Consider the following 20,188-nt stretch of genomic DNA (forward strand, 5'->3'; position numbering starts at 1 on the left):
GGTGTACTTTGTTTACGATACCTATCTTTATAAAAGTTTTATCTTTAATCAATTTTTTTGTTTAATTAGCTCAGTGCAGAACGCTTGTTTGGTTTATTATTGAGGGGTGGACTGGATTTCTTTAAAAATTAGATAACACTACTTAATTTGAAAAACATTTAAACAATTAGCGGAACATTATCTTCATTTGAATAACAATGTGGAATTCATAGCTAAGATATGTTTGACTATGACATTCCAGTCTATGCAAAATTTATTGTTTTGTTGTGTATTTTAATGCTGTTAAAAAAAAATCAACAATTGTTCACATTTCAGGTACAAATGCGGAATCTTCTGGAGAAGATGACTCAGATGACGATGAGGGTGAAATGAATAAACCTGAAGCTCATGACCTGGTATGCATCCTTTTTTTTAAATATTGGTCTATTTTTTATTTCATGTATACAATAATTTACATTATTATATTTTTTAGCCCAAATTCTATGGCGATAATGAAAAATCCGAATAATATTAATCTACACCGACATACTTTACTTCCACTTGGAATCATATCTGACGTTAAAGTAATTTTAGTTTGTAAAATGATTCTATTTTTAATATGAACTCATTGTTATATACACATACACGAAAATAATATTAATACATACAATGAATTCCTGTGTAAATTATTTAAAAAAAAATTATATATAATAAGGATATAGAGATTTTAATTAATAAAACATAGGACATTTATATTCTGCAAACCCTAATATATATAAATATATATATATATATATATATATATATATATATATATATATATATATATATATATATATATATATATATACAACTTTATTTAGATTTTTCTGTCTCCTTTGTCCGTGTCGAGTTCTCGAGAGTTAATGTATAATATATATGTTCCGCCAACATTGTAGCTCTTCAAACAAGACGTGCTAAATGTTGGTCGGTTAAATAAGGATCGCACGGTGTTTTGCAACGGTTAAGTTTAATATTGCAATAATTTACCAAGTTACTCTGTTTCAATTATCCGTCCAATGAGCCGTGATATTATAGCAACCCTATATCACCGTAATTCTCGGTTATGGTGAAAAGATTTTCTGATTCGATTTCATGCAGATTGATAAAGATATGCCAGACAGAATAATTTAAATATAGTAAATATGTATATGTGAATAGGGTTTTAAGTATGGCTTACAATTCCTTGAATAAATTCTCTTTGTTAATAAATCAAAACATCTTTTTATACAAATATGTGTAATAATAGTTTTGTATTTTTAAATTGTATATATTGTAAGAAATATAATGTCTACTATTTATTACATTATTTAGTGTTTTTCATTTTGAACTTCCTCCATTAAAAATATCGTTAAAATAAAAAATCGCAAATAAAATTTAAAAAAATTTAGACAGTTAACAGTTGTTTTACTCGTAAGTGGACTTAATGTCTCACAATTTAGAATACCAATAAGAGAACTGTCTTGAATAAATCATTGCAAATTGTGACATAATTATCACCCTATAAGAAAGAATAATCAATATTATATAGGTACTTTGACTTGAGCTTTCTATATTCCGCAACTTTCCTATTCACTACTCCCTCCCATGAAAACTATAAAAATTTACTTCAGTAAGGGATTAAATAAAAAAATATAATTGAACAAGATCTTTATTTCAAAACCACAATAATTTATTTTCACAATATATTCCTTTCTTTTAATTAACACTTTCTCGTTTACTAGAAATTTGCATAACATTCCTGTTGTTTTTAAATTGGTTTTCATTTTTTACATACATTTTTACTTTTTTGAAAACTCTTTCATTAACACAATTTTACTTGATAAAGGGTTTCGATTAAACAAGATCTTTATTTATATCACACAATTATTTTTTAGAAAGTTACAATAAAATTCAAAATATTAACTTTGAGGCAATAACTCTTAAGTATTAGTGGTGCTTATAACTTTATAATTTTTAGATAAAAATAGTTAAATATTATTTTTTTCCCTAATAATATCAAAATATTATTATATTTTCAATATTGTCAATATTAAAATTCAGTAACGTTCTTGGTATGGCGGAGGAAGTATGTTTTCTATTTCATCTAAAAACAAACAAAAAAATTATATAAAAATAAAAATTTTTAAAATTGTCATACAAAACTAACAATCTGTAAAACTATGCGAGAGAAGTGTAGTATCCCCGCAAAATTATTATTACAGTGGAACCCCTCTTTAATCCATTCGCTGCCGATCACGCGCCAGCGCGTGATATGGTTACATCAGTCAGGTCCCATTCACGCACCAGCGAGTGATCTGTCTAGATTTTTTACAAGTCGTGTAGTTAGTTCGGCCTTAACTTTAAGTGAGTGCTGAAGGGTAGGCACTGTGCGAAGGTTATAATCAACATTATTTTGTAACCGGTTTTGATTTTTTTGTTTTTGGTTTTAAGTAGTTATAAAAATCATAACAGATAGAGATACAGAATTAGCAGAATCCTCACGTCCTAAAAGAGGTAAATACGATAATAAAAGACTTTTCCGTCGACCGTCCATTTATGATCAATTTTAACACCCTCAAAATCATTGATTAATGACCCCTATTAATGAATGATTTTCTATAAATTAACGATTTTATTATAGGCAACACAACATACACTGCTTGCATAAATTAATTAAACGCTCTGTGATTGGCAGTGACCTGTGGTGTAGGCAACCAAACATATACCTATTTATATTCCCACTAAAAAATTAATTTAAAATGAAGTAGCCGCTGTTAGTACTATCTGTCATTGTATGTCATTATTTACTTTATTGTTTAAAATTCTGTAATTTGAAAAATCAAAGGATGGATATTGACGAAGAGTTTAATTTAACTTCTTCTATCACAGAATTTACAGAGGTCCAAGAAGACTTAAATATAAATTTGTCAAAATGCTATACAGCAGATAATCATTTATCAATATCTTCCTTTAATCACAGTAATTGCACTATTTCGAATATTAATGTTTACTATAATAAAACTACCACTAAGGAAACTTTGAATAAAGTCAATGAAAGCTGAAAAAATGGTTGTTTATCGTTAAGTAAATAAATATTTACATTAAGATATCTTTATTTCTGAAAAGTACGATCGACGGAAAAGTTTCGTAACGAACTCGGGAATTAAAAATGGCGATTAACAATCTCGAACATTAACGCTCACGCGTTACAATATCTCAGTTGTTAATCGCCCTTATTAATACACTTGTTGGTTAAATAACTATTATCTGAGGCAGAATTATTAGCAACATTGGAAGAAGTGTTGTCTGATAATGCTGTAGAGGATTCTGATTTCGATTGTAACAGTAATGACGAGTTTTTACCTAATAATTCAGAGTATTCAGACTCAGAAAACGATATAGATGAACAAATAACTCAAACAGTTTATCAACCAGAAAACATAGAAGAATTGGAATGGAAGAACGATTCAGGATCTATGAAATTTTTTCCTTTTACGAGAGTTACTGAGAGTTTACTTGGAATTGTTCCAAGAAATGAACCCATTGATTATTCCGGATTTATAACCGGATTCAAGATTATTGGAAAACTGACTATCTATTTAGGTTTAGTGTATTTGCAGACAATATGAGTAGAAATCGTTTTCTTTTACTACTGCGATCCTTACATTTTGCCGAAAATCCTCGGGATGGTGAAGTAACTCCAGTGGACAGGTTGTATAAAGTAGGGAAGGTTATTATTTATTTTAACTCTCGAATGTCTCAAATATATTACCCAGGACGTGAACTTTCACTCGATGAATCCATGGTGCTATGGCGTGGTCGTGTAAGTTTTCGCCAATATATAAAAAAACGCCACAAATATGGAATAAAATTATATATGTTGACGACATCTGGAGGAGTAGTATTAAAATTCATGGTTTGCACAGTTGACAGTCATGTTAGATGATTGTGGAGGAAACGGGCACACAGAAAAAGTTGTCCTAAATTTAATGGAAGAATTTTTAGGTATTGGACATAGCTTGTATATGGATAATTATTATAACTCGTATGAACTCTTGCATATAAAAACTAAGCGAGCTAATAGAAAATCATTTCCCCGGGAAGTAAAGGACAAAGTGTTAACTATATGAAACTATACTAAAGTATGCGAATGGCACAATGATCGATAAATGGAAAGATAAAAGAGGTTGCATATATTTCCACTGAATATAAGAATGATATGTTGGAAATTCTTATCAGACGACAAGAGAAGAAAGTAAAACCGATTCCAATTATCCAATATAATAAATATATGTCTGGTGTAGATAAGCAAGATCAGATGCTTGCGTACCATCCGGGTGAAAGAAAGACTCTTAGATGGCCTTCTAAAGTTTTAAAGACACGACAAGAAAAAAAGCCTGGAAAAATTTTGAGAAAGCAGTGTAAAAACTGCTACAAAAATGGCAAAAGAAAAGATACGATCTACATATGTTCAACCTGCCCTAGAGATCCTAGCTATTGTTTAGACTGCGCTGAAATAACTCATAAGTAACTTGATAATTGAACGCCCTATATTTCGTATCCCATATTCATATAAAATTACATATTTCCAAGAAAATAAGTGTATTCTAGGGAGTGTTAGTTTTAGTATTTTTACGTTTATATATCAAAAGTATTATTATTTTGTAAACTGAAGTATTCTATTTTTTGCACTTTGATTTTTGTATATCAGTTTAAGTTTTTAAATGCATTTGATTTACTTATATTGTAACTTATTACTTACAAATTAGTATAAATAAGAATACATCGTGACACGCGCGAGTGCGTGATTCGTCTATCGGGAGAGAAAACGGACCACTAGTGCCGATCACGCGCTAGAGCGTGATATAAAAGAATTTGACAGAATTATGAAAATCTTTAAGATAATGATAATAATACCTTAAAAACGCAATATTAAGAAATAATAACTGTTTTAAATTTCGAAAACGCAAAATGGCTCCTAACCGATTTCCATTCGCTTCGATAGGCAGCGACTGTGTTAAAATTAAGGAGGGGTAAGAAAATGTTGATTTTTGCCAGAGAAGATAATTTGTAAGCTGTCGGATTTTTTAAATAAAAATAAAAGAAACATACTACCTAAGTTTGTTGTAGCATTCAATGCAACATGTCCTAACTTTATAAATGTATCAATGACAAGATTCCGATGAAGCAAAGGGAGACCAGCCTCAACCTGAAATAATACAGTATTTTAATGTTTAAGTTTTCTTGGTAATATTTTAAATGTAGAGGTGGAATTTTTATGTAACGACTGAAACAAGTTATGCGATTATACGGATAAATACATTACTTATATTACATATTATATAATTTTATGGTACCGTTCGCGTCATAAAAAACTGGTACAACTCTTATAATCGAAAATCGTGTTTTTTAAGTTGTGTAAATTGAGCTTTTCACATGTGTCATTCTAATTTCGAAGGCAACGTTGCCAGTTCAACGAAAATATTATATCAAACCAGCTAAAAGCAGAGCTGTGCGACAGGTCGCAAGTTTTTAGTATATTAAAATCTAAAACAATATCGAGCATTCTCGATCAGTCAGTCACATTTATATTTAAACATACATCTCAAAAAATTCTATTAATTTTGAAATTTTCCATTATCTCAGTACCCATACATTGATTCGTGTTTAATTATAATTTGTGAAAATATTTCATTTTGACAAACTTGTCAAATGTGACTGATGGTAAGCAATATTTTTTATGTTTAATCGTTCGGATATGTTCGAGAAGTTTTTAGTTCTGTTATAAGAGGATTTTTTAAGACAGACGATGATATCTTACGCCGCTTAATTTTATTCTCATTATCATTTATACACCGTAAATCATTTAATTTTGAAAAAAATATGCATGTCAATGGGTAGGTAAATGTTTAGTGTTTACATTTTATACATAATAATGTAAAAAAGTAGTAGTCTATTTATAGATAAAAACGGATTACAATTAGGGTGTAGATTCAACCTCCATAAGGAACATTACAGTGAGATATTGGATTGTAATGTAATACTGTCACGTTTTGAAAAGCATTTTCCTACGTAGGATAAAGTATAATGTTAGTTTTTCACATTTATCGTTTATGTAATAAGTAATAAATTAATTTAAGTAGTTTGCCTGTTACTAAACTTATTGACATAACATACAGTCAACAGTTTGTGTTCGGTAAGTAATTAAGTAAAGTATAAAATTACAGTAGATGCATTCCAATGTTTCCTGTGCCAATACCCTACGTTTAAATATCGTTTAACATTTTGGACATTAACTTAATCCTCTCTCTGGTTATTAAATTTATTAGATACGGTTTTTTGTTGTTAATAATAAAAATAATACCTATCTTAATACTTTATACATTTTTGAACGTTATTTTTTGCATTTTAAGTTTTATTTAAATTTACTGAAATTCCGTTATCTGTGATGGCAACAACGAATTGATTCACGAACCATTGTGTCCAGTCTGAACACAGGTTTACATTGGGAAAAAAAAGTGTACCAGTTTTATATGACGGGAAGTGTACATAAGTATAATTTCTTAATTCCATTTACAGTACAGCCACTCGATCTCATTTATGTAGCCATTTCAATCATTATAGAAATTCCACCTTCAGACTTACTTACTCGTAACCTAAATGACTCTTTTATTAAATTACATTTAACTAAATTTTGTATGACAATCGATTGAGGAATTTTAAAAGTAATGAATAATGTTTTCTGTCCATGTGCTCCGACACCTAGTTCGGTTTCAGTTATTAAAATCTCCTTTGTCTTTTCATATCTTATTCCCTGTGTTTTAAAATCCATTATCTGAAATAAAAATCATTTTATTGATTTATATTAGGGTGGAGTGATAATTGCAAAATTTAAAAACAAATTACAAATTGATTTGGAATACCCACCAAAAGGTACCTTTAGTAACGGTAATAAGAGAGTATTATTACGACTTTTTGATAAAATTACATCTTCTGCCCTCTACGGGATTTTGAAAAACGAAAAAAAAAATGTTGGAATTATTAAGAGAAGCTGGGTCCTGACTTGATCCGTCACGTCGGCGGGGTGTGCTGCGAATTTCAGTACTGTTTGTTATTTCGGCCCAACACCGAAAGGTACAAATGGGTCTACTGATTAAGTAAAGTAAAGTTGTTATTCCGCGCGCTACGTACATTAGTTTGCAGTTACGGCCCGTTCACACATGTCTCTGTTTTACTGTTCCGTTTTATCGTGTACGTGTTTTTTTCGTCGATGGCGTATGTAGTTGTATGAGCGACTTCACACATGGCACAGTATTCCGTATAAAGTAAAAAATATAGTTCCGTTAAAAAATGACATTCCGTTTTGTCATCGAATACTGGACGACGGAACAGTTAAAAATACACGTATACGTAGAATTTTAACGGATAGATACTGTGTCCGTGGCGGGCGGGGTGTAGGAGAGGGAGTGATGCGACAGGTTTTGACTCGTATTTTTTATTGTAAATTCATAGATAACGCGCTCGTGCATTGTGTGTAATAATTATTATAATCACAGATCAACCATGTCAACCAAGGTCAAGTGAAAAAAGTTAATAGACAAGGAAATGTTAATTAGTTTGGTGGAAGATAGGAGAGTCCTTTGGGACAAGACGCTGGATAAATACAAAGACAATACTGCAAGTTGGCGCGAAATATGCGTTATTTTAATGGAGGATTTTGAGGCTATGGGACAAAGACAAGAGTTCGGTAAGTGTCTGTTTTATTATTTAATTACATTCTGAATAGCTTCATCCTGTCATGGAACTGATCCAGCTTCGGACATGAAATAGTTTACGAATTCTGTTCGAACTAAATTTGCAGTATTACCACCTCGTGTTCTTACTTCATGGGTTAGGTTTTCGTAACTAAATTCTTCAGATACGTTATTATCACTGTTTAAGCCCTCCTTGTCTCTTATAGAGTTGTGTAGAATAGTACGTGCCTTAACAGTCCATACAACTGTTGTTTTATCGATGTCTAGAGGCCGATGGAATATTTTCCACTTATTAGATAAGTAATCGAAGGCACATTCAACGTATCTCCTAGCTCTAGTCAAACGATAGTTGAATATTCGCTTATTTTTGTCCAGATGCGTCCCGCCAAACGGCCTTAGTAAATTTTCGTGTAATCCGAAACCTTCGTCTCCAATGACCACATAAGGAACTCTCGTTTCTGAGCCTCCTGTTAATGGGCATGGTGCTGGTATTTGTAGACTGCCGTCTAGCATCATTTTCCAAAATATTGTCTCCTTTAATATTGATGAATCGCACTCTTTTCGATAAGATCCGACATTGACGTATACAAAGTACGGTACTGTAAGTCGGAGTCTACGATAGCTAATAGTATGATGGAAAAAAATCCTTGTAATTGATATACAGTGAACCGATATTTAATGGTTTTTTAAGTCGGATATGTTTTCCGTCGACAGCTCCGAGACAGTGGGGAAAATTAGCTTTTTTGTTAAATCCACTTGCTATCTGTTCCCATTCGTCAACTGATGTAGGAAGTCGCATAAATTTTTCACTTAAATTGTTCCATATGCATCTTGAAACTTCTTTAATAATATTGCTAATAGTCGATACACCAACGCGATAGGTGTAATGAAGATCTTTAAATGAACACCCGGATGCTGCATACCTTAAAATAAAATTGTTTTATACTTGTTTTAGGAAAACTTGTTATGAAAAAGTGGAGACAGATGAGAGATGCCTGGGTGAGAACACTAAAAGATAACAAGCATTGCAAGACGTCTGGTTCCGCTGTCTCAAACATGAAGCCCTACAAATACCATAATCAGATGCTGTTTTTGAAAAAAGTAGTTGCTGCTGCTACGTCTTTGCTAAACAAACTGAAGAACACACCGAAGATGACACCACGACATCGAATGAACCTACAAACGAAGATAACAGTGTGACTACAATGACACATCTTGACAATGACAGTCAAAAGGACAAACAAAATCTAGCTCCCTGCCAAAACGCAGAGCACCAGCCAAAAGAAATTTTAATGAAATTGATGCCAAAATGATGTCCTACATTGACTATCAGATAAAACCGAAGAAAATTGAGCAGGATGATTGCAATTTATCGTTCTTCAAAGGTATTTTGCCGTCCTTGGCTTTGCTTGATGATGACCAAACTTTGGAATTCCAATCAGGGGTGATAAACCTACTACAAAATATTAAACATAGGAGAGTTGGCCAGTCAACTTATGAGTGGTCAGCCTATACACAAACATCTGGTACTAGTCACTATCAATCCCAGGGCTATTTTAGCAGACCACAGCCTACTGATAGTGCACTATCGCCAGTACAATCTGTATACAGTGATTCTAGCAGACCACAGCCTACTGATTGTGCACTATCGCCAGTACAATCTGTATACAGTGATGCTACGTTAGTAGATCTGTCTGAGTTTTAAACATAAAAGTACGTACCTTAAAAATATCGCTAGTTTTTCTTCTGGGCAGATACATTTCTCCCATTGAGTATCTTGTTTTTTTAAATCCTTTTCCAATAGTTTAAGAAGTTCATCAAAAGTAGACATTGACATACGAAATTAATTGTAAAATTTCGATTCATCACCTCGTAACTGACTCATAAGTAAATTGTAAGCACCCTCTCTAGATCTTTGAGCCCTAAGTGGATGCTGCCAATAACGTCGAATCTTCCTTCTCCGACGATAGTACCAATACAACACAACAGCGTCCATCCTTGTAGAATAACGGCGTAAACACTGTGATTTTTCTGTTCACATCGCATCCAGAATGAGGGTTCCGTTGAACGTTATATGGTGCCTATGTTTACAGAACATAAATTTATAAAGTATCCGTTAAAAAGGAACCAGTAAAACGGACTTCCCTGTGTGAACGTGCCGTTAGTCGTGAACATTGAACAGTTTTGTGGTTTTCGGTGATCGTGTCCTAAAATATGAGTTCTTCAAAGATATGTTATTCTAGTCAATAAATTGAGTACCCGTTAATTTATCCTCCTGCAGATTTTAAATGTAACATACTTCCTTCGAAAGACTGTTATTTATAGACAAGGTAAAATTTAAAATCTCCAAACTCAGGGAAGAAATCAACGATTTTTGAGATATCTACCGTACTGTCTGACAAAATTTTAAGTGTGTGGCAAAAAAGCTTCAATTCCTACCATAACAATAAAACATGTTTTACAATAATTAATAAAAACTCATCATGACAAGTATTTGAAACTTATGAGGTATCCGGAAGTTAAGAATAATGATAGTTACAAATTACGTGTCCAGGAACTTCAAACCGAGAACACTCGTCTGTTTGATATCAGCACTGCAAATGTGAAAATTTTGAACTACAAAGAAAGGAACTACAACAATCCGTTCAACACGAAAGCAACATTAACTTATCAAGAAAGCGGAAGCTAGAAACTGATATAGAAATTGATTCTAAATTGTCTTCCACTTTGCATGGGAGTATCGATGGAGAAATAAAGTGTACAAAAATTTATTTCAAACTTCCTATCCTGGCGACAGTCTGTGACCGCTATGGACTATCGGACAGATCTGCAGCAGCTGTTGCAACGGCAGTGCTAACGACCTTGGAATTAATAGACAGAAGTAAACAGAAAAGCAATCAAGAAAAGGTTTTATGCAAAATTCCTTAGAAACTTTGAAGGCCATAAGTGGAAGGAAAGGAAAGATGAAACCTTTGTTATCGAAAATATTGAAGGCAACCCTCACAGAAGAACCGTACGCGAAGAGCATATTTCATTAGTTCTATATTTTTAGGTCACACAGTAGTCCTTTCTAGATCGGCTCTAGTGGATAACTTTATAGCTGAAAGTTATAAATATTATCTAGAACTAGTGGTAGTTGGCTGTGATGAAATCGTGGTAAACTCGGGAAGAAAAAATGGTGCAATTTCTCAACTAGAATTAAAATTGGACGCCCTTTACAAAGATTTGTCTGCCAATACTAATTGGCTTCATGCTAATGAATTGCCTTTAAGATAACTTCCAAAAGCTTGAAGGTCAAACTCTATGTCCAAGAGCTTCTGCAGGAACTATAGGAAATCAAATAAAGCAGTGCGAAAATATGCAAGGTGTAAACTATAACATTGACTGTGAGTTACCAGAAGTAGATTTCATTGACTTAAGTGCCGATCAGAAATATTTGTTTCGCAGTTTCTACAGGGGAATGTTCTGTGGATTTATTAAACTGAAGCCGTTGAAAGTTAAGTCATTCTCGATGGCTCACTTTGGCCACTCGCATTCTAAGTCTTTATGTTAGTACTGAAAATCCAACGTCAGAATTAAAGGAACTGACCAAAATTTATTGTCAAAGTTAATGCTCCTTTCTGGTTCAGATTAAATGCAATTCATCATGTGTAAATGGTGCAAAGCATGTTTGGCAAACAATAAAACGTAGCCAGTACGTAGAGCAAGATTTGAAAAGTGTTATAGACCCTGTAATTTAAATAAATGCCTATTTTGTTCATCCGGAAAATCTTCTAATACGTAAAAATAAAATTTGGACTTTCTGTTTTTTTTTTTCATAATTTTAGTATGTAATAATAATCGTTAATTTTAGTTTTTAATAGCGGGTGGAGATACTCATTGATCTCCCTTATCACTCGCGTGGGCAGATGACCATCTGTAAAGATGGTACATATAAACTCATCACCAATTAGCATAAATCAATTCGTAGATAGTACAAACTCATCACCGCAATAAAATCAGAATTTTAAAATAGATATCGAGAGATTTTCAAACTGATCACTGACCTACCTGCACCCCGTAGTAGGTAAAGACCGAAAAAGGTCTAGTTTTCTTCATTTTCATATTGGCGAACAATTTTAAATTCGGTTTAAAATTTTTAAAATATTTTAGTTTTCTAATTTTTTGCTGTTTTCGCAGAACGGTGTTTCAACATGTAGACTTTTACCGTTTCCAAAGGCAAGAAACTGCACTCGAGCATTTTGATACATTCATAACAAATAAATTGTTAATTAGCTCAAATTTAAAAATTCTCGCCAATGATGCCATGAACGCGCATAGCTTCGCGCAGTTAGAATATTATATGTCCTTCGTCTTCTATGCAGCTCACTTAAGTTTTTAGCTTATACTGTTTTTCAGATATTTTAAAATTCACCAAGTATCCAAAATCGTCTATTATTTTCAAAAAACCCAAATAACGCTAAACCGGTAACCCTTTGACCGAACGTATCCTCAACAAAGTATCCCTAGAATTCAATACAAATAAAATGATGAAGTTGGGGACTATTTCCGATATAACCGGAAGTAGCACATGCTCACAAAAATATTTTCATTAAAAGTTCACTAGCGAAAACCTGTGCAGCTGCATTTTCAGATCTTAAATCCTCTTAGATTGGCAGGTACGTCTAATAGGCCACTCACCGTGAGACACCCAATAAAAATATATCAGTTAAATTAAAAAAAAATGCTTAAAATAATTACTGAATTTAATAGATTACCACATAAAAATTCGTGTAACAGGTAACAGGCAATCTTCCTCATTAGATACCAGAGCCTTGTGGCAAAAATGCTGGTGATAACTTTAACTATCTGCGGTGATCAGTTTGCTATATCTCGAAGGGTCTAATAATTTTATAGGATGCTATAAAGTAATGAGTTCGCATACGTTCCTGTAAAGGTACTTTAAGCCTGTATCTGAGTACCCTATTTTGATCTGAAAGTAATCATCCCTACTCTATCCCTAATTTGATTTTTGATATCAATTTGAACATTAATTACTTTATTCTTACAACTCCTATTGTGATAATTAGTTCTTTATTGTTTAGTAGTAGGTTCTTTTACTATATAATTAACGTAAATTAAATTATTTGCTTACGGGTTATATAACTCTTTCATACCCTAATAAGTGTTAAATTTATTTCTTCTATGTTGATTCTTGACATGTTAGAAACGTCTAATATGATTTTTGCTTCTTCTCCTAAAATAAATGCGTCCTTTTCTAAGCGTAAGGTCATGGAAATCTCCCCACCGGCACAGCATAAACAACATACGGTCTTTTCATTTTGAAATGAAATAGGTTTCTGAAAATACAAATAATTTAATTTTATGTAAATCGCAGTAACATATGGCTTGCTATAAGTTTGGAAAATACGAAAGAGCTGTATCATTTTATGTCTAAGTATCACTAGAGTTCATGTTAAAGTGATTACAGAGCTCAATACGATTGGACTATCTTGTAATTTATATGTTTTGTTGTAATCGAGTAACACTGAGCTGTTGGGTTTGTCTGTGTAATACGTGTGAGTGCAGAATTTGTAGTATAAGAATAAAAATGGAAGATAGTTGTGTAAGTATCCTAAATGTGCACGTGCTTAGTGAAAATAAATAAGAGGAACAAAAAGAACTGTTTTATGAAGATGCAGAAAAGTACTTTACTTTTTTGCCACAACAAGATATAAAGATGATAATCGTTGAGTTTAATGTAAAGATAGGAAGAGAGAAGATATACAAACCAATGTTAGGCAATTACAGTAAACATTAAATTAGTAACGATAATGGGAAAGGTTGATTTTCCTGGCAAGTACAGAAAGTCTGTCAGTAGAAAGTACAAAATTCCAATATAAAACATCTATAAAGATCTGATTAGTACCAAATAAAAATTAGGGAAACGGAGGGTATTGCCGTACGGCGGCTAACAAGTTTTAAAGGAATCACACTACCGATATAAAGCTACCTGTCCTTGTTACACGCAAAAGGTTTGATGAGTTAGCTGTCACGTTCGTGGTAGTCTGTGTTAAAACATTATTGCGGGAGGTCGAAGTATGTTTTGCCATTCCGGATATTTCACCTGAAAAATCTAATTGTAAGTACTTTGTTGTGAATAATCTGTAGTTTTTATTGTTGAAATAGTATCACAAGATAGTTTTTAATGACATTAGGTGTTTTCAAAGAAATTTTACCATCTGTTTTCACATGATTTTGTTTCGATGTGACGGAATGTATGTCGGCTAACTCCGTACGCATGTACGATATTGTCCGCATCAAAATTATCGGTTTACTTACAAATAATGTCAAAATTGTTTCTAAAATTTCTGAATAGTTTTAATTTGAATTAAGTATAAAATTAAGTCTGAGACGCATTATATCATTCCATATTTTCTGGTATGACTTTGGTTCTCGGTAAATAAAAATTTTATTTACAGATGGAGTCTAAAAAGAAGTGTTCTTGGTTGCCCAGACAAATGAAACGTGCCATGAGGGCCGTTCGTAGCGAAAGAAAATTAAAACCGACAGCTGCTTTGTATGGTATTCCTTTTATGCCTTTATCTGATTACTTAAAAAAGGTCAGCTATAAACTATCATTTCGTATGGGGAGAAAGCCTGTTTTCTCAAATAATATAGGAGACAGAAATTAGAGAGATCAAATATTGCTTCTATATATATATATATATATATATATATATATATATATATATATATATATATATATATATATATATATATATATATATATATATATATATATATATATATATATATATATATATAATCATTAAATGCTGCAATATTTGCATATGCCAAGTCTAATAAAATTACAAATAATACTTTCAACAAATATAGAAAGGAAGCTGGTAAAGATTGGTTCTATGGGTTTTTAAAAGTAAATCCTGAAATAAGTGACAGGTTACCGGAACCTACCAGTGTTAATCGAATTATTACATTTTAAGCGAATTAAATAAATTCTTTCATTATCTGGCTTCAACGTACGACAAATACAAATTTCGTCCTCATTGAATATTTAATGTAGACAAAACAGGCATCAATGCAGTTCACAAACCTGACAAAATACTTGCCTCTAAACACATTAAACAAGTAGGGGCTGTCACCAGTTTTGAACGTGAGAAGAAAATAACTGTCTGTTGCTGTATCAGTGCAACAGGACAGTATGTTCCACCATTATACATTCACGTTTGAGAATCGCTAGAGCAAGGAGGGCCGAACGGTTCTATTTATAAATGTATTAAGTCTGGGTGGATGATTGTGGAATTATTCTACATATGGGTAGTATATTTTACAAAACCATTAATAGAGGACCCAGTCTTACTGCTCTTAGATAATCACAGTAGTCATATTTCTTTAGGAATATACGATTTTTGTCGCCAAATGGCATCATTATAGGGACAATACCACCCCATACGTCGCACAGGACCTAACCGCTGGTTCTCGCAGTGTACAGTCCATTGAAAGCGTGGTATAAAGAATGTGATGCATACATGAAACTCCATCAATATTAAAGATCCCTGCAATTGATTCCACTGTTTGCTTAAGCATATTTGAATGTTGCTAATGCAGAAAAAGCAGTTAGTTGATTCCGAGCAGCCGGCATTTGGCCTTTTAAATCCATATGTTTTCAGCCAATTAATACAAAAAGGAGATGATAGTATTTCTGTCGAACAAGCTGTTGAAAATACAAGGATGGAGTCTGAAAATTTAGGAGCACCCAGTTTACTAGATATTTCTATGAATTTTAGTCTTTGGTATCTGCAAATACAGGATCAACTTAATCCGTTGATTTCCATCAGGAATCCAAAATTCACTACTTCCTGAAAACTCAGAACTAAAGTTAATAATCCACTTCCATCGACGTCAAGAACCATTTATCCAACTCAGGCAGAAATTCAGCATGCCAAACGACAAATTTTTGGGATTTCCGAAAAAAATAAAACTCTTAAACGCACAATACGAATAAGGAAAGGGGAAAGGTAAAAGGACAAAACAGCAATTAAAAGTACTTACCTCAACACCTATGAAATGTTATTACACCTATGTGTTAGAAAAATGTGAAAAAAAACGAGCTTTAAAAAAAATTAAACTAGAAAAACGGGTTGAGACTAGTATAAAAGGTATTAAAAACAGAAAAAATAAAAATAATATACAAAAAAAAATTGCTGATGAAGAAAAGTTAGATGAAGATTTTGTTGAAGGACGTGGAGGTGAGACTGGTGTTGAGGAACTATGCGACCTTTGTGGTGATTTCGGTAAAGATAAAGAACTATGGTACAGATGTGGAAGCTGGTCGCATGCTTTGTATTCGGGATATGATTCTGTTGGTAATTATTGTTGTGGTTGTTGTACGTAAGACCTAGTAAAAACTTAATGATAGATAATGGTTATAATTTTTACTTTTGTTCTTAAATAAAATATAGTCGTGTAAAAAATCATCATTTTCGGTGTTTTTATTATTGGTAATTTAATAATGAAACGGTATTATGTATGTACGAAGTAAATGAAAATAAAACTAAGATAATGGCATCAACACCCAACAATAGAGCCAGAAACATCAGCCACCAACTCACGGTTGATAATTCTACCTTTGAAGTGGTGGACAAATTCACATACTTAGGCTCCCTGATCACCAAGGAGAACGTCATGACGGAAGAAATCAAGCGAAGAATAATCCTAGCAAACAAATGCTATTTTGGACTGAGTAGACATATGAGAAGCAGAAACTTAAGCCAAAAAACAAAAATAATCATATACAAAACCCTTATACAACCAGTGTTGACATATGGGTCAGAGGCATGGACCATTTCCAAGGCAGATGAAAATCTCCTGCTTATATTTGAACGAAGGATCCTGAGAAGAATATTTGGTGGCATCTGTGAAAATGGTGTTTGGAGAAGGAGGTACAACTACGAGATATATCACAGATATAAACATATATTTGGTGGTAAAGACGTAGTATCCTTTATAAAAATAGGAAGACTAAGATGGGCAGGACATCTGGCAAGATCACAGCAGAACAACCCTCCTAGAAGAATCCTTATGTCACAACCTGTGGGAAGTAGAAAAAGGGATAGACCAAAACTCAGATGGAGGGATGGTGTAAATGAGGATGGTAGACAAATAGGCGCAGCAAACTGGCAACAGTTTGCAATGGATAGAACTGGCTCTTTTATAGGGCTGTAGCACCAATGATGATGATTATGTATGTACGATATTTATCGATTACGTGTACGGAGTTATCCGAATGATTCAGGCAATACCGTACTAATGTAGTCATCATTTAAAGTGCTAATATATCTTTAATTGTGGTTTTTATTTTCTAATAGTAACCTAAAATAAAAATCACTTAATTTGAAGTATATTTCAATTTTAATCTCGAAGGCGCAGAAAAGAATCCAAAATGCATAGAAGAATTAAAAAAACAAAATTTTCCATAAAATTAAGGAAATATCGATTACATAATATGACAACGCATGTAGAAGATAATAAAAACTTCATCCAGTAATGCATTGTCAAGAAGAACCAAAGTTAAAAATAAAAGGGTGGTTTGATAACGATTTCAAAGAAGCTATTAAAAGAAGAGGGAAGCCAAACAGAAGATGCTACAAATAGAAAATATATGGAGCAAGAATAGAAATAGAAAGAAGCGTAAGTTCTTTCAAGAAAAAATATTTAAAATAACAACAAGTAACAGCAAGAAGGCACATAATTGTCAGGCACTTGTCATAAGGGGATCTGATTTCTGATGTGGACGAGATACTTGCCAGATAAAAAGAGCATTGCCATAATGACGGAAGAATAGAACATAAGAGAACAAAAAATGAAATAACCGTATCTTCCCCATCACTAGAAGAAATAAGAACAGAAATTATAAAATTAAAAAGTGGCAAAAGTACTGGAGATAATGGAATAAATGTTGAGCGCCTATAAAATATGGAGGAGAAAAGCTAATATGAGAAAGTCATAAATTAATAAACCTAATATTAATGACAGAAGAAATGCCTTCATCATGGATCAATGCAATGTTAATACATATATACAAAAAAGAATATGGGCCCCTATCAATAATTGGACACGTCAGGTAGCACTATCTTTTAAAAATAGGTTAAAGTTAAGAATGCGAAGTGTTGGTTAATTTATCGACATCCCGCATTTGTTTTCTAACTCGTTTTTATGTCAGAGTGAGGTTAGTACATTCGACAAATTTCTGATATTTATTTACATTAAGTTGTAATTATCGAATTTGTAGTATTTATGGGAAATGTTTGTTCAAGTGTGATGTGTTAGGTTTGTATTTTGTGTGTGTGTGTGTGTGTGTGTGTGTGTGTGTGTGTGTGTGTGTGTGTGTGTGTGTGTGTGTGTGTGTGTGTGTGTGTGTGTGTGTGTGTGTGTGTGTGTGTGTGTGTGTGTGTGTGTGTGTGTGTGTGTGTGTGTGTGTGTGTGTGTGTGTGTGTGTGTGTGTGTGTGTGTGTGTGTGTGTGTGTGTGTGTTTGTGCATTTTTGGCTTCGGATTCTCTGTCCATTCGCCATCATACCTTTATGGAATTATTTTGTATTTTTTGTTCGGAAGCTCTAAAGGAGTGCTCCTTGCTTTCTTCTCGTTTGCTATACAATCATAGTCCCGCTCTAATTTTACAAAGAAATATTTTCTATATATCAAATTTTACAATTATACATTTGGTTTGTATTTTAGCACAGTATATGCATCTCGGCTTAATACTAACCTAAAAAAAATTGTCAACATATTGTGACCATGTACAATGTGGCTAATATGGGTCCCTACAAGTTGCAAATATGGGCACCTACAGGTTGCAAATTTGGGCCCCTACACCAGGGGTTTCGATCAATCATCAGTTGCGTCTTTTTTTTTTAAGATCAGCCATGCCTCGAAGCAAACCCAATATCAGGGAAAAATAAGAACAAAATGGACACATGAAGACGCAAAAATTCATGGAGGTTGTTAGTAATAAAATAATGGTTTTTAAAAATGCTAGTAAAACTTTCAAGATCTTTGCAAATATTCATGAAAATTCAGAAGGCCAGAGGCTCAAATGTAGAGGAAATCATTTTCCAACGTCACTTGAAAGAAAACCAGTATTAGGAAAACAGATCGAAGTACAGTTAGTCCAGTACATTTTCCTGTATATTTTGGTCTAACACGAAAAGACATTCGCAGAATGGCATACACATTAGCTGCAAAAAATAGATTAAATCATCAATTTAAAAATAATATTGGAGGAAGAAGCTGACTAGACGCTTTCTTAAGGCCCCATAATACTTCCCTATCCCTTCGAAGACCCACTGGGACTTCTTTTTCTAGAGCTCCGAGATTCAACAAAACAAACGTACAGGAGTTTTTTTAACAACTTGGAAACCGAATACAAGGAACATCATTTTACTCTGCGTAGAGTTTTCAATGTGGATGAAACTGGATTGTCAATTGTCCAGAGCAAAATTGCACAAGTTGTAGGAAGAAAAGGAAAACGACAAATTGCTTCTTCAGCAAATTGTCAATAACATCAACTGAACGTGGTTCCCATGTAACTTTAATTGTAGCAATGAGTGTTGCTAGTCAATTTGTTCCGCCTATGTTGATATTTCCCCAAAAAAATTGAAATTACCAGTTACTGCGTGGTGCTCCACCCGGGTCAATATATGCGGTTCACCCAAGTGGTTGGATCCAACAGAACTTGTTAAAAAAATGGATGAAACATTTTATAAATTTTGTGAAATCAACAAAAGGGTCTTCTGTTCTTCTAGTACTTGATGGTCATTATAGCCACACGCGCAATTTGGAAGTAATTAATTAGGCTAGAAAAAACTTTGTTTCTATAATATCCCTACCTCCTTATTCCACACATAAGCTTCAACCTCTTTAGCAAACCTATATGGTCAGGTTCAAGATGTACTATAGCAAGGAAAAAAGAAATTGGAATCGTGTAAATCAACGCGCTCTCACATAGATTGACTTATCCAAATTGTTAGGCAAAGCATTTTTAAAGTCACAGCCGGGATAAATTACTGTAAATGGATTAGGGTAACGGGAATCTATCCGTTTGACAATAACATTTTTTCTGACGCTGACTTTATAGTCTGAAAATGTGAAGCCGAAAAATATGTAGGTAACATGACATCACTAAACGTCATTTTACCCGAAAATTAAGAGGATTTAGGAAGGTCCGATGCTGAAACCAAAAAAACTTTCCCCAAAAGAGCAACTGGTGCTCTGCAAGAGAAGCTGACGGAACTACAACCTATCTGGTCCAAATTTATTGATAAAGAGTCCATGGAACCATCGAAGTCATGCTCCAAGGAGACTTCTCCAAGATTTTTGTCACCTTTGAAATATCCCTTATGCCGATCTTAAAAAAAACATCCACTCGTGGACG

General features: G+C 33.1%; 2 protein-coding genes across 2 annotated transcripts in view; one reads left to right on the forward strand and one right to left on the reverse strand.

Moving 5' to 3' along the window:
- rush (pleckstrin homology and FYVE domain containing family member rush hour) overlaps nucleotides 1-1,327 on the forward strand; it is a 34,442-nt gene extending 33,115 nt beyond the window's left edge. The window contains exons 8-9 of the mRNA XM_072526566.1: nucleotides 316-395; nucleotides 473-1,327. Coding sequence (XP_072382667.1) covers nucleotides 316-395; nucleotides 473-508 — 116 coding nt within the window. The 3' untranslated portion in view covers nucleotides 509-1,327. The remainder of the gene's footprint in view (nucleotides 1-315; nucleotides 396-472) is intronic.
- A 321-nt stretch (nucleotides 1,328-1,648) lies between these two features.
- The window catches only part of LOC140437203 (arrestin domain-containing protein 1-like), a 33,756-nt gene continuing 15,216 nt past the window's right edge, over nucleotides 1,649-20,188 (reverse strand). The window contains exons 5-8 of the mRNA XM_072526565.1: nucleotides 12,911-13,093; nucleotides 6,650-6,835; nucleotides 5,116-5,209; nucleotides 1,649-2,104 (exon numbers count right to left, since the gene is read on the reverse strand). Coding sequence (XP_072382666.1) covers nucleotides 2,058-2,104; nucleotides 5,116-5,209; nucleotides 6,650-6,835; nucleotides 12,911-13,093 — 510 coding nt within the window. The 3' untranslated portion in view covers nucleotides 1,649-2,057. The remainder of the gene's footprint in view (nucleotides 2,105-5,115; nucleotides 5,210-6,649; nucleotides 6,836-12,910; nucleotides 13,094-20,188) is intronic.

The sequence above is a fragment of the Diabrotica undecimpunctata genome, chromosome 3 (genome assembly GCF_040954645.1).
Source record: "Diabrotica undecimpunctata isolate CICGRU chromosome 3, icDiaUnde3, whole genome shotgun sequence".
Taxonomy (NCBI): Eukaryota; Metazoa; Arthropoda; class Insecta; order Coleoptera; family Chrysomelidae; genus Diabrotica; species Diabrotica undecimpunctata.